The 13,885-nt window shown below is 40.5% G+C and overlaps 1 protein-coding gene across 1 annotated transcript in view; it reads left to right on the top strand.

Moving 5' to 3' along the window:
* The window catches only part of ASB5 (ankyrin repeat and SOCS box containing 5), an 83,768-nt gene extending 71,797 nt beyond the window's left edge, over positions 1 to 11,971 (top strand). The window contains exons 3-8 of the mRNA XM_060001348.1: positions 2,530 to 2,609; positions 5,220 to 5,327; positions 6,246 to 6,396; positions 6,565 to 6,699; positions 8,691 to 8,882; positions 9,896 to 11,971. Of these exons, the coding sequence (XP_059857331.1) occupies positions 2,530 to 2,609; positions 5,220 to 5,327; positions 6,246 to 6,396; positions 6,565 to 6,699; positions 8,691 to 8,882; positions 9,896 to 10,023 (794 nt within the window). The 3' untranslated portion in view covers positions 10,024 to 11,971. The remainder of the gene's footprint in view (positions 1 to 2,529; positions 2,610 to 5,219; positions 5,328 to 6,245; positions 6,397 to 6,564; positions 6,700 to 8,690; positions 8,883 to 9,895) is intronic.
* The last annotated feature ends 1,914 nt before the right edge of the window (positions 11,972 to 13,885 follow it).

Here is a 13,885-nt window from a genome sequence, read left to right as displayed (position 1 = left end):
GAGTTTCACACTGCCATCAAGTTGTTTAATGATAAAACAAACAGATGTGTATGATTTTTAAAGCATTGAATATTATCTTCGTAGGTGGAACTTGAAACACAGTTGTTCGCCAAAAGAATATTATTTATGATGGTGACTTTTGCATTTTATTTAGTGAGAACAATGTTTCAATTTCTTATAAATTACTATTTTGCTGCCAAATTTTGTCCTATCAACAAATATTTACTGGGGTGCATTAATTCAATTCTGCTTTTAATAAAGTACAGGAGTGTTGCCCACTGGAAAGAAATAATACACAAAAACTAGTAGCAGTAACTCTCTGTTCAGTTGAGAATTCTAAGATCTGGACGTTGGCTTTATTAATCTTCTGGGCAAGCAGGAAATACTGCTTGATTTGAAGGCGAAACAACGGCAGTGCAGTTGGAACTATAGGAGCATCAGCTCTGCAGTTAGACTATGTGACTCGTTTTAAATGTTTTCATTTCTTCTACAGCTCTCATTTCCTCAACTTTAAAACAGAAATATGAATTATTTATTAATACATTATTATTAATTAATGTACCTCAAAGAGCTGTGAGAACGAAATGAGATTCATACACACTGCTTAGACCAGTATCACGCACGTAGTAAACACTATTCAACGTCAGCTGTGATTTCCGTCACTCGAAAATCAGCCGTAAGGAAAAGAAATGTTCGTATTTTCAATGATCCCCCATAATATCATTGGATATAAAAAGACTGATGGTTGTCAGTTGACTTCTGCCCTCTATACTGGGTTCACTGGGTCATTTCATTAACCTTGTGTTATCTGTCCCACATTTTAGCCAGTGGAACTGTTTGGACCTCACTTGTGGCAAAGTTCTACTGTAAGACCATACAGAAGCATAGGTATATGTCTGGGCATTTTCAAAGGTACGAAGTGTAAGAATAATGAAGTGGTTTCCTGACCTATATAAGCAAGCTTTACACATGCTTTTCATGAAATTTATGTTTCTGACCAACAGCTAAGTGACTTTATTTAAATTGCACTAGGACTGATCAGCAGTTTATTTTGTTTAATTATTTATATTTATTGCATCCTATGGACCCACAGAAAGGTAGTAGACAAGGAGACAGGTATTCGCAAACCGTCACATTACATCGGGAAGATGTTCTGTCTTGTCAGCATTGCTTTACTTTATCAGCCGATGATACCCTGTAAGTGAGTATTTTTCGGATTGGCATAGTCCGTGTGTTTAATCACTCTAAGGTGATCTCTCATGTCCGTTAAATAAAACTGACAATGCTGGTCTTGCCTACAAGAAAATCACTGTGCACCAACCCAGTATCTTATAAAGTCACCTGGGTGGACCACAGCGGGGGAGGGATGGGAGGGGCAGGTGATGGATGGGCAGGTGCTGGCTGGGTGCTGAGAGGGGCCTGGGAGAGAAGGAAAAGGGGGCTTCTACATGGGAGGGCACTGATTTTCCTAATGGGGAGGGGCCAAAGGCCTGTCAGAAGAGGGGTCACTCACGGGGCGCATGACAGGTCAGGGCTTTATCCACAAGGGCACACGGTTGGAGGCTTTGGTACCTCCGTCCGTCCACTGCTGGCACAAGGAGAATCAGTGACCCCGAGCAGGCCCTTGGTGCTCTCAGCACCATTTCAGACACCGATGAGAAATATCGTATGATGTCAGTTATATGCGGAATCTCAAAAAACTGATACAAATGAACTTATTTACAAAACAGACTCAGAGAACGAACTTATGGTTACCAGGGAGAAGGGTGGCGGAGAGGGATCTTTGGGGAGTTTGGGACTGACATGTACACACCACTGTATTTAACATGGGTAACCAACAAGGACTATCACTATTACGTAACAGCCTAAATGGGAAAAGAATTCGAAAGAGAAGAGATACATGTATACGTATAACTGAGTCACTTTGCTGCACACCTGAAACTACACTCCAATATAAAATAAAAAGTTAAACCAAAACCCCAGCGACAGTCTGCCCCTCCCAGCTTGTGACACCCCCTTTCTGGGACCCGCCTGGCGTATTGCAGTTTCAGGACTTGGAGCTCAGCTCCTTGAGACACTTGCAGCCCCTCACACCGAGGGCAGGCCACCGTCGGGGTGCAGAGAGCAGGGGGACAGCAGGGTGGGCAGGGGTGGGGAGAGGTCGGTGTGCCTGCTGCCGTTCCTGCTGATGGTGCAAAAATTGTTTTTCTGGGGTCTGCCTGAAAAACCATGAAACGGGGGCTTCTGGGCAGATCTAGTGACTTTAATCCTTCTCTTCTTTGGAGGGTAATGCAAAAGGTACAGTAGGTCTGGGTTAGGCCTATTCCAGAACATGCATCACAGCCCTCTGGGTTTGGAAACTGCCCATCGGGGTCCCTTAGATCAGCATGGAATGTCTGGGACGTGGTGAATCATCCTGGTCACTTCGCTGAACATGGAGCCTCAATAATGTCTCTTCCACGTGAATTAACTGTACCTCTCAGGGTTTACTCTGACTCACAGATTTTTGTTTTCTTTCTTTTCCGGCAGGTTCCTGGGCAGATCGGTCACCACTTCATGAAGCGGCAAGTCAAGGTCGTCTTCTTGCTCTGAGAACATTATTATCGCAGGTAAAACATAACGTGTAGTTTAAAATATGCCCTCGTCCCATGAGCGCATGAACATTCGTTGCCAATAGTACTCAACTCGAAATAATAAAATTGCTTAATAAATTTGACTAGTCTTTTTAACTCATATTATTAGCCAAGTTCACAGTTTCTCACTTATCTCCAAAACTTCTTTTTCAATATTTTGGTGTCGTCTTAGGTCTTACTGTTTCAGATTTCTCATACCATATATTTGTTCATTGATAGTCATGTTTAAGCAGGAAGTACTTGGAGGTATGTATCATTCATTACACATTTGTAATATGCTTAACTCAGTACGACGTGTACAGCTAATTGCAGCCTTAGTTCAATCATAAAACATCCAAGAGGAGGTGATCAGACCGGATGCCTAAGCAGTCTTTTTTACATTATGGTGATCTGTAGTATGTTACAGGGATTTGCCTATGAAAGCTACAAAACAATCATTTTTACACCTGTCTGTGCATCAGACTCACCTGAGGAAAAACTGAAAAGCACAGATTCCTTATTGAAGTAGAAGGGACTGTGCCTTGGCCAGCGTGATTTAAATGCACACCCAGATCTGGAAGTCCTTGCCCTGGTGCTTCCCAGTATCAGGCAGACAGGAATTTTCTCGGATGACTCCAAGGGAAGGAAGGGCTGTCACCCACTTTAAGCAGCGTTGCCGGGGGCTTGGAGCACCTGGATTCCAGGCTGGCACCTGAGGTGAATCACAACCTGTCTGAGCCTTCTTTTTCTCACCTGTACAGTGAGGATGCAGCTACCCCCTGTGGCCTTCCAGTTCTGGGATAACCCTGTGACTATGTTGTTTGCTCATCACTTGATGAAAAATACAATAAAAACTGCAAAAACGTCACTCACTTCTAAAGGGTAACCTCCCTGAAAGGGTCGTGCAGTTCTCGGAGAGGAGAGGAATCTTAGGATATTTCTCAACACGTAGCTCATGTCCATGGATAGGCCAGCCGAGAGGAGTCAGAGGATGCCCCCAGCCAGGCTTTGTGAGGCGGAATCTTGACCTTCACAGAAGCTTCTGTCACGGGTCACCTTAGTGGGCAGCAGCGGGGAATGAGCTCTCCAAGTCTGGCTGCGGGCTAGCCGATTCAAAACCCCTCAAAGGATAAGTTAAGGGATCTTAAAAAGTGCCACTTGCTAGTGACAGAGATTTGGGGTGATATTTATTTTCTTGCCTTCATTTTAAGATTCTTCGTGTCCATTCTGGTATTATCACAGAGCATGGTAATCTATAAGATGTTACGGGGGTTTGGTCATGAAAATCTTCCTATTATATTGCTTAGAACGATTGTCAATAGACAATGAATTACCAAAAATAGCAAGAAGGCTAGGAATCTCATATCCTAGCAATATTTGATTATTTTAGTCTGATATCGTTAGTTTAATTGGAATAAAAATATTTTAAGTTGTACTTAGTTTTCATTGAATAATAAAATAAAATCAAACATTTCCTATATGCTGGGCATTGTAATCATTATTGCTTTGCATATATCATCTCATTTAATCCTCATGGTAACCCTAAAATTTAGCGTTAGAGTAGTTGTCCAAATTAAAATAATTACTGCATTATGGAGCTTCAAACCCACATCTAACTGACTCTGTATTCAGACCTCTTAACCGCTGACATACAATCTCGTTGATGGGGTTCAGAGCAGTCTGCCCCAAAATACACCCAGATAGCATATTGATTATTTTGAATTAAAGCTATATGAGAAACAGCCAGTATAAAGAAGGACACTCTGCCTCTCCTTTGTCCCCCTGAAATCGGGAAACAAAGCTCCCAGGGGAGGTGTCCTCCCCATGCTGGGCATCCTTGTCACCAGGGAAGGCGAACTTGGGGTGGAGGAAGCTGTATAAACAAACTTTACTTACTTTTAAGTTGCTACTCCAAAAGCCCAAATCCTTTTGTCTCGTCAAATCTTCACAAACAATTGATTCTTTGTTTATAAAATTACGTAAACAGCCTACGTCAGACAACTTCTAGGTCCTATACCTAATGGGGCCTCCATACGTATGAAATTAAACTTGTTTTTCTTCTGTTCATTGGTCTTATGTCAATTTGATTATTAGACCAGCCAAAAGAACCTAGAAGAGTAGAAAAAAGGTTTTTCTCCCCTACGTAGTCGTACCTATTTAGTGACAAAAATTCATGGAGCAACTTAAGACAATTTATTTTTACCCCAGTCTAGGCTGACCTGAAATTTTATATCCCCATCAAAACAGGCGATCCAAAAAAAAAAAAAAAAAAAAAAAAAAAAACCACAAAATAGCAATAGCAGCCAAAACAGTTCATAAAGACAAAAAAAAAAAACGTTAAGGAAGCAGAACTTAGAGAAAACATTCAGAATCCTTCGGGCGCACGACTTAAGGCAGCGTGGGGTGCAGATAGAATGGTCACAACAGTTTGACTCAGGGGATCTGACAGCCGACTGGCTGTGGGCCTTTGAACTGGCCGTTCCTCCTAACTAAAACCCGACGTGCCTGAAGTTCTCTGATCTTTGATATCACCCTCTAATGACAATTAGAGAGAGGATTTTTTCTGACGTTTCGCTCACATTTCAAAATTATTGATGTCACATTTAGGGCTATAATGTCAATGCAGTAACCATAGACCACGTCACCCCGCTACACGAGGCCTGCCTTGGAGATCACGTGGCCTGTGCCAGGACACTTCTGCAAGCTGGAGCTAACGTAAGTGCCTCTGAGAAGCGTTATCCGTTTCCACATCACCCGGCTGAGAGAATCAAGCAAAGTGCTCAATTTGCTTCTCTTTCCTTCTTCGTAGTTTTCAAAAAATAGGAGAACAAAACTAAAGCTCTCAAATCGCCCCCTTGCCCTCTAAGCGGGCTTTCCAGTCATTGCAGAGGAATGGGTAGCGTGCTGCGTGATACGGAGTATTCTTCAGGCTATTGGCTGCTTTCGAGATTCTAAATGGCCGTAGATGAACATCGTTATTCCTGTAATGTTTGTTCATCTTTTCACTGATTGTTTTAAGATAAATTCTCAGAAATGGAATTTCCAATTTCAACTGCTATGAGCAAAATGGCTTCACCACAACTGTCATCACTATTACATTTGTACCTTTTTTTCCTAATTACAGAGTACCTAATCATTGAATCCTTTTTTTTTTTTTTGCGGTACGCGGGCCTCTCCCTGTTGTGGCCTCTCCCGCTGCAGAGCACAGGCTCCAGATGCGCAGGCTCAGCGGCCATGGCTCACGGGCCCAGCCGCTTCGCGGCCTGGGGGATCTTCCCAGACCGGGGCACAAACCCGTGTTCCCTGCATTGGCAGGCGGACTCTCAACCACTGCGCCACCAGGGAAGCGCTGAATCCATTTTTGTGTATTTGATCCTCCGGTGTTTTCTTTTTCATGAGTCCCCTAGTTGCGCGCCCACTCCTGTGGATTACCTACCACGTCGTATTTCTATTTATCCTCGTAGTGTTTAAGCTTTGCTTATGGATATGTGTGAGCTGAATAGCCTTTGTCATCTTCACTGGCCACATGTTCTCGATGATCTGTTCCCAGGTCACGTACCTGTTTTTAAATGCCTGACAGCGAGTGCTGTATGATTCTGTGACTCTCATTCTCAGAGCTCTGGTTTGGTTTAGGTAAATGCGATCACCATAGACGGTGTGACCCCGTTATTCAATGCGTGCTCACAAGGCAGCCCCAGCTGCACAGAACTGCTTCTGGAATATGGTGCCAAACCCCAGCAGGAGTCCTGTCTTCCTTCCCCTACACACGAGGCCGCCAGCAAAGGTACCCGTGACCCCAGCTTAAGTGACAAGGGGAGAAAGCTCCTTTGGCAACATGCGGTGCCCTGTTTATAGCGAATAACTGCAGGGAGAAACCTAGGTGGAGGTGTACGTTTTGCGGGGGGAACAGGTATTCAGGAAACATAAACTCACCTGTACTTCGTGTTGGCAGGTCACCACGAATGTCTGGAAATCCTCATATCCTGGGGCATAGATGTTGATCAAGACATTCCTCATCTGGGAACCCCTCTGTATGTAGCTTCTATGTCTCAGCAGTTCCACTGCATCCGGAAGCTTCTTTACGCTGGTAATTTTCTGTACAACATCTTCCATTCTGTTCGTACACACAAGCAATTATTCAGCTCCCTATTGATTTCTGTAAATAAGCATCTTTAAAAATTACATCGCATGGCTAAAAATGTTCTTATTCTAAGCATTCTCACATATAACTATAAAACCCATAAAAAGAACCTCATTTATGGTAACTCCACTCCACCTCAAAACTCCAAAAGCCATATAAAAGGTCATAAAATTAAAATCCTCAAGGGTGAATATAATGGTGCCAAGTATGTTTACCTCTGTGAACAAACCCATCAAAAGAAATGTTAGGGATTATAACTGATTAGATACCTTTTCTTCCAAGACTTTCCCAGACTTTGTAATCTACCTGAAAAGACTTAATCCCTCTTCACTTACTTGAAACAAACCAATTCCTCAAGGTTCAGCTTTAGCCCCTGAGAAACTGCTCCTAATCTTTTGAGACCATAGTGATCTCTCCCACTATAGAACTGGGAGCCCTTTTAGGATATAAATTATGTCTTTTTTTCCCCATCATCTCTTTTCCGTAGCACAATGCCTCTCACATGGCAGGTGCTTCAAATATATATAAAATTAGTAAGCGGATTTCTATGGTTTTTATTGTCTATGACACTCATTTGGCCTCTGATATATACGGACATATATTTTTAGTAATCCCTTTCTGCGTTACTCACATCATCTTGGCAAAATTATAAACTTCTTCAAGCAGTGTCTGCATCCCTTTACATCTAGTAAGGGTCTTAAACGTGAGTTCTGCTAATAACGGCTGACAGATGGTTATTTTCTGGTTATATTCTCCCATACATTTGTATAACAGAAGAGTTTATTCTTTATCACCTTCTTTTACTTTGCTAGCAATATTCTTTTCCAAATATTTTATATTGGGTTAAAAAAAACTGGAAAAGTATTGTTAGTAACTGTGGATCAATTGTTATTCTCAGGCTCTGTTCTCCCATAAAACTGATATGACCAACAGAGTTTATGCTTTCTCTATGGAGATTTTGTTATGGAATATCATTTTTCCACTAACTGTTTTACATTTGATTTGAAAATATTGAAAACAATTACATTTATTGAAACTTGACAGTAGCAAGAGGGCCGTAAAGGGACTATTAAAATATACTGCTTCTCATAAGCATCATTGGTTTTACCGATGGTATCGGACAACAGAAATGAGAAGGACTTGATGGATTTTTATTAATAGACATGTCTTGGTGTTGTAACTATTTATGTCCTGGAAAATGGGATTATTATCGTTTACAGTATTAAACAGTAAGTATTCATTGCACATGATGACCCCCGTGTACCAGGGGCTTGCACTAAGTTAAAACAACTATGGAATAGATAATTTAACATGTAAGAGTATTTTAATATAAGCATTTAAAAACTTGCTTTGCATGCAGAAATATAGTGTGCCTTTCCGTTTAAGAGGCTCAGTGCCCTTGTATATTTATTGAATTAAACTACATGAGTGAAAAGTAAGGAGAAAATCTATATACAGTTTACCCAAAGAGCTCACCTATCTAGATTCATGAGTTTTCCAAGAAACCAAAGTGCTCTATTGCCTTAAAATAAATGAAAAGAATAAGAGCAATAAGCTCTTGAATAATCCTAAAAACTATCCATGATGATGAAAAGGGATATGAGTCAGCCTAACTGTGCGCTCTTTCTAATACTAATTAATATGACTCCTTTGGGAACTGTTTAAAATTTAAAAAAAAAATTTTTTTATTATGAGATCTTTCAAGCACAGAGAAAAATGTTAGAGAATCTAACAGAAGTGTGCATTCTGCAACCAGCTGTATCACGTTTTAAGATGAAATATGCATGTTCATGTATATTATAGATAAAGAAAGAACTCCTTGCAGAAAGAGTTGAGGCCCTCTTTGTGGCTGACACACCTGCCTCGCCTTGGTGAGGTTAAGTGACTCATCTAACTAACTCTGTTTGTATCTACCATCATTCCTCATTTCCATGTAGGCGCTGACGTACAAAAAGGCAAATATTGGGATACCCCGTTACACGCTGCTGCTCAACAGTCCTGTATAGAAATTATAAACTTACTGCTAGAATTTGGAGCGGACGTCAATGCCAGAAACACAGAGCTTCTGAGACCTGTCGACGTAGCGACCTCTAGCAGTTTGGTGGAAAGATTACTGCTTCAGCATGAAGGTAAGAAGAATCCATGTGGGCATTAAAAAAGTTTTGTTTGCCTGAAGTAGATGAAATTTAAAGACTTTTTGTTGGCATGTAAAATAACAATGGGGGCTTCCCTGGTGGCGCAGTGGTTGGGAGTCCGCCTGCCGATGCAGGGGACACGGGTTCGTGCCCCGGTCCGGGAGGATCCCACATGCCGCGGAGCGGCTGCGCCCGTGAGCCATGGCCGCTGAGCCTGCGCGTCCGGAGCGTGTGCTCCACAACGGGAGGGGCCACAGCAGTGAGAGGCCCGCGTACCGCAAAAAAATAAAAATAAAATAACAATGGCATAACATTTGGAATATTTTTTGAAAGAAGGTAATTTTTGACCTTGGGCTCCGCCTGTAAAGAGGGATCATCTTGATTTCCTTTGTGCTCATCTTACCTAGATTCTATGTTCATTTGGTTAAGTTAAACATAGTGTTTCTTTTGACAATAAACAATAGGTAATTCTGTTTAATATTTTAATAAATATTTGGAAACATGCCCCATTTTATAAGGGCATGCATTATCTATAACGTGTTATAGAAACATAATCATGAAGTCTTTTTGTTCTAAAACAGAAATTCTAAAGCCTGGTCCAGACACTGTAGTAAAACTTGCTATGTCTTAAATAGTAAACCTAATCTGAGAAAAAAATAATTTAAAAAATTCCCCTTTTAGTGCATAACACTTCTTGGGGCTTTTGATTTATATCTCCTTCTAAAAGCAGAAATTTTTTGAAGGTTTACATGCAACAATAATTTCATAAGCCTGAAGATTATAATGTTTTAAAGAACATGCATGGACATAGACTATACCTCAATTATAATAAAGTGTTATAAATAAAAGCATTACAAGTGCTTATATAAATTCTCCTGGGATAATGGTCATACTCCCCTAGTTTACTGCAAAGCACTGTAGTTTTTTGTGGTTTGATTTCATGTATGTTACAACATAGAAAACTCCATTTTGATTTTAGTGAACAAATACTTTCATGTCTTTTGCAGCTACCCCAAGCTCTCTGTGCCAACTTTGCAGACTCTGTATCAGAAACTACATTGGAAGACCAAGATTACACCTTATCCCACAGCTCCAGCTGCCAACATTATTGCAGAATTTCTTACAGTATCGATAAGGCAGTAAAATAATTCTAAATGTTTGAAAATCAAAAATTTCTATTTCATCTGCATAGTGTATATTTCATATTAAAATATGCTAAAGATAGGGGAAAGAGATATGAGAACACCCTGGAGAAGAAGTGAAATAGCAATTTTAGTTAAAGTGTACTAGTACATACTATTGTTTTATGCATTTTTAGTTTCTGAACTATAGTATGTTTAAAATATCTATATATTACTAGCTATTCCCATATATCCCTTTGTTGATTTAGAAAAAAATGAGAACTTCACCATTTCATTTTTAGAATGAAACAAAAATGTGAACCCTTACTAAAAGTATTTGTATATTATATTTTTAAAGGTCTATATTTTTCAAATAATGTGTTAGCTTTTAAATTTTGGCCTCTGTAATTGACTAGCTCTGTATTTTTTATATTAATACGAAATATGAGTATGGTTTAGAAAAGAGTAAGTCATAACCTTTTTGAAATAAAGTTGACTCTCATTCAGGAAACCCACCCTGTTAGATGTACACTTGTCCTTGTAATGATTAATTCCGTAAAGAAAGGATAAATTGCCCCTTCCCTGCAAAGATCCCACTGGTCACTTCACCGCTTTAAATGGACCTATTTCAGAAACTGGTAGGACTAAAATGGTCACTACTGCCCTCTCACCCTGAGAACTCTGGAACATTACACACCTGCTCAAACCATCTGAAGACCCTCTCCTTCTCAAGGGTGGCCTCTCCAGGTTTCCCTTCTGTGCCTTTACACGTACCACTCCAGCCTTCCCCCAGTTCAGAGACTGCTGACAGCTGGTGATACCTGGACCCAGGAAGATGAACTTCATATCTAGTTGATAAAGAGGCCCTGGGTCACACTTCAGGGGTCAGGGCAGTCCAAGGCTATAGAAAATGGAAGAAGAAAAATGCCTTAACTTGTGGGGTTTTCAAAGAAAGGGACAAGGGGGTACCACTTAGCAAATGTAGAAAACTCAGAAAATGTACGCTATCTGTGGACCTTCATTGTGGTGTTCCTAACCCTTCTTACACAAAGCAAGGGTTCTGCATAGACTGTACTGCAAGGGAATGCGGTACGCCAGAAGGTATTAGTGTAGCGGTGTCCCCTGCAGGCGTTTATTCTCTTCTGCTTCACTGTACTTGAGTGCGATGTAAAACATAACTTAAAAAATTAAATAAAAATTTTTAAAAAGCCTTTGTGCCTTCTTTGTAATTTAGACTATATTTGAGTTTATTATGGATTTAGAAATAAGATAATCAAGATACTTATAACACTGTGTAAACTAGAAGAAAATATTTTGATGAGTTTTATATTATAAATTTATCAAATTTTGATAAAATATTTTGACGACCCAGGGGCCTAGTAACTTAGTTCTTGTTTGACTTTCAGAGACCCATGGGAAATAAACTATTATTGTATGTAACCCCAAAGTTACTAAGATTTGCATTTTTTAAAAATCATTTTAGATTTTCGAAAGTAGAAATAAGGCTGTAGCATGTTTGTTTAAAAAATGTCTTCTATGTGGGTAGAGACTTCTAACTTAGTCTGTTTTACAAAATATCTCAGTTTAATAAATTTGTAGTATCCTCAGAAGAATATGCATTTAACTGTTGTTTTATTATAGAGTAACCCTATTAAGTATAATTATGTATTAAAACTGCTTTTATAAAACAGTTTTCTACTAGAATTTTCCTGAGCTAGAGGTCATCTTGGAGTATAAGAGTAATGCAGGCATCCCTCTTAATTGATCTTGTGCCAATAAGAGAAGTAAATATCAAATATTAAAATAAAAATTGACACTTGAAAATTTTAGTATGCTGGTACCTTGTGTCTTAGCTTGAGTACAATTGTCTTATCAAAGATGTATTCTAATTTAAATATATCATATTTGTTAATATATTAAAGTGGGATGTTTATCCCTGGAATAAAGCACTTTTTTTTCCTCTTCTAATTAGTATTTGATTTTATAATGGAAGATAATGGGAGAATATGACTCAATTGCCCTAGCTTTGTTTACCACTGGTTTTCAAATCACTGTATCACAGGCAGTGAGAGTAGGATGGTGCAGATTGAAAATTATACCTGGAAGGTCCTCTAATCCAAATCTTATAATATATATGTCTGTAAAGGTGCAAGGATAACATTCCACAAAGACAAAGACAAAAGAAAAGAATACTACAGATCTTCCTATACTTAGTATGAGGTTACCTCCTGATCAACCCACCTTAAGTTGAAAATACCGTATGTTGAAAATGCATTTAATACACCTTCCCCACAGAACATCAGAGCTCAGCCCGGCCCACGATGGTAAAGTCAAAAAACTGTTAGGTCGAGGACCGCCTGTATTTGATATGAGATTAAAGAAATATAGTGAAATAAAATACTGGAGTAAAGCACCGTTGAACACATTTATTTTGTAGGAAAACGTATTTAATTTCTATGATTGTTGTAACCACAGAGTATATTTGATGTTTCTGAGTCAGTAAACGGAAACACAATGTAAAAGGATGGCCTCTTCTGAAAAGGTCTAAATGTATCCATGGTGTTTCCCTGGATGGCCCTGAACCCAGATGACTGGTTCTCCATTTACAAACAACTTAAAACAGTATCCTCTCCCTTGGGTTATTCCCACTTTTTCACTCTAATTTCTCTACTTTCCTATTCTTTATAATTGGTTTATTTTAAGGTTTGCCCTCTCTCTTAAAAACCTTAATAATCATTCTCAGTCTTTTTCAGGAGGAAAATTTATTCAGAAAATTCAGGCCTTGCTACCTTTCCATCTGCTCTAGGATTTAAACAAAAAGGGGTGCACTCCAGAGAATATAAACGACCTAAGTACATAAAACAAAACATCTCCTGGAATTGCTATGCTAAATGGAAACATTCACTCTGTGTCATACAAGCACAACTGATTAGGTCCGGTTGCTAGAAATAGGAGATTTTAGTGTTTCTGAGCCCAAACACGAACAGATCAGGCTGGCGAATCATCCGCCAGACAATGAAGGTTCCCAAAGGCTCAAGGAAGGAAAGGCTGGGGTTCTGGGGGGCACAGGACTTGATATCAACCAGGAGAGGATCCGCCGGATGCGGGGGAGGAGAAGTGAGTCCGCATGCTCACGGTCAGGACAGCTCCCACCACGGGAAGAATGTTCCCCTTCCGCAGGACTCTGCAAACTCCCCCCACGTGAGGAGTGTAGGCGGAGAATCTATGAAACTGAGGAAGAAAGAACAGGGTTACTCCCCTGCAGGAATAGCTGGGCTGGAGGGCAGGATAGGCCCTCGAACTTCCTTTATCCTGGTGCCTGCCTCCTGCATTAGACCAAAGGGATATGGGGATATATGTATACGTATAGCTGATTCATTTTGTTATAAAGCAGAAACTAACACACCATTGTAAAGCAATTATACTCCAATAAAGATGTGAAAAAAAACAACATCAACAAAGGGATAAAGATGTGTAGAAAACCCTGTTTCCGATCTTCCCTTACCATAGACAAGAGAGAATTAGCACCTTACACCAGACTTTTAAAAAGAAAAGTTTGGGGTTTTGTGGGGGGTGGTTTTCAGAGTAGAAGCGTGCTGTGGACATGGAAGGAGCCATGACTTCATCTCTCCGTGTATTATTCTTGTGCCCGAGGCAGGATCCTTAGTTTTTGCCCTTTCCTCAAAATGGGCAAGCTAGGGGCTTCCCTGGTGGCGCAGCGGTTGAGAGTCCGCCTGCCGATGCAGGGGACGCGTGTTCGTGCCCCCGGTCCGGGAAGATTCCACGTGCCGCGGAGCGGCTGGGCCCGTGAGCCATGGCCGCTGAGCCTGCGCGTCCGGAGCCTGTGCTCCGCAACGGGAGAGGCCACAGCGGTGA

Source organism: Delphinus delphis, chromosome 21, assembly GCF_949987515.2.
Source record: "Delphinus delphis chromosome 21, mDelDel1.2, whole genome shotgun sequence".
Lineage (NCBI taxonomy): Eukaryota > Metazoa > Chordata > Mammalia > Artiodactyla > Delphinidae > Delphinus > Delphinus delphis.
The sequence above is the reverse complement of the archived record's forward strand: the minus strand, read 5'-3'. Positions and strand labels throughout refer to the sequence as shown.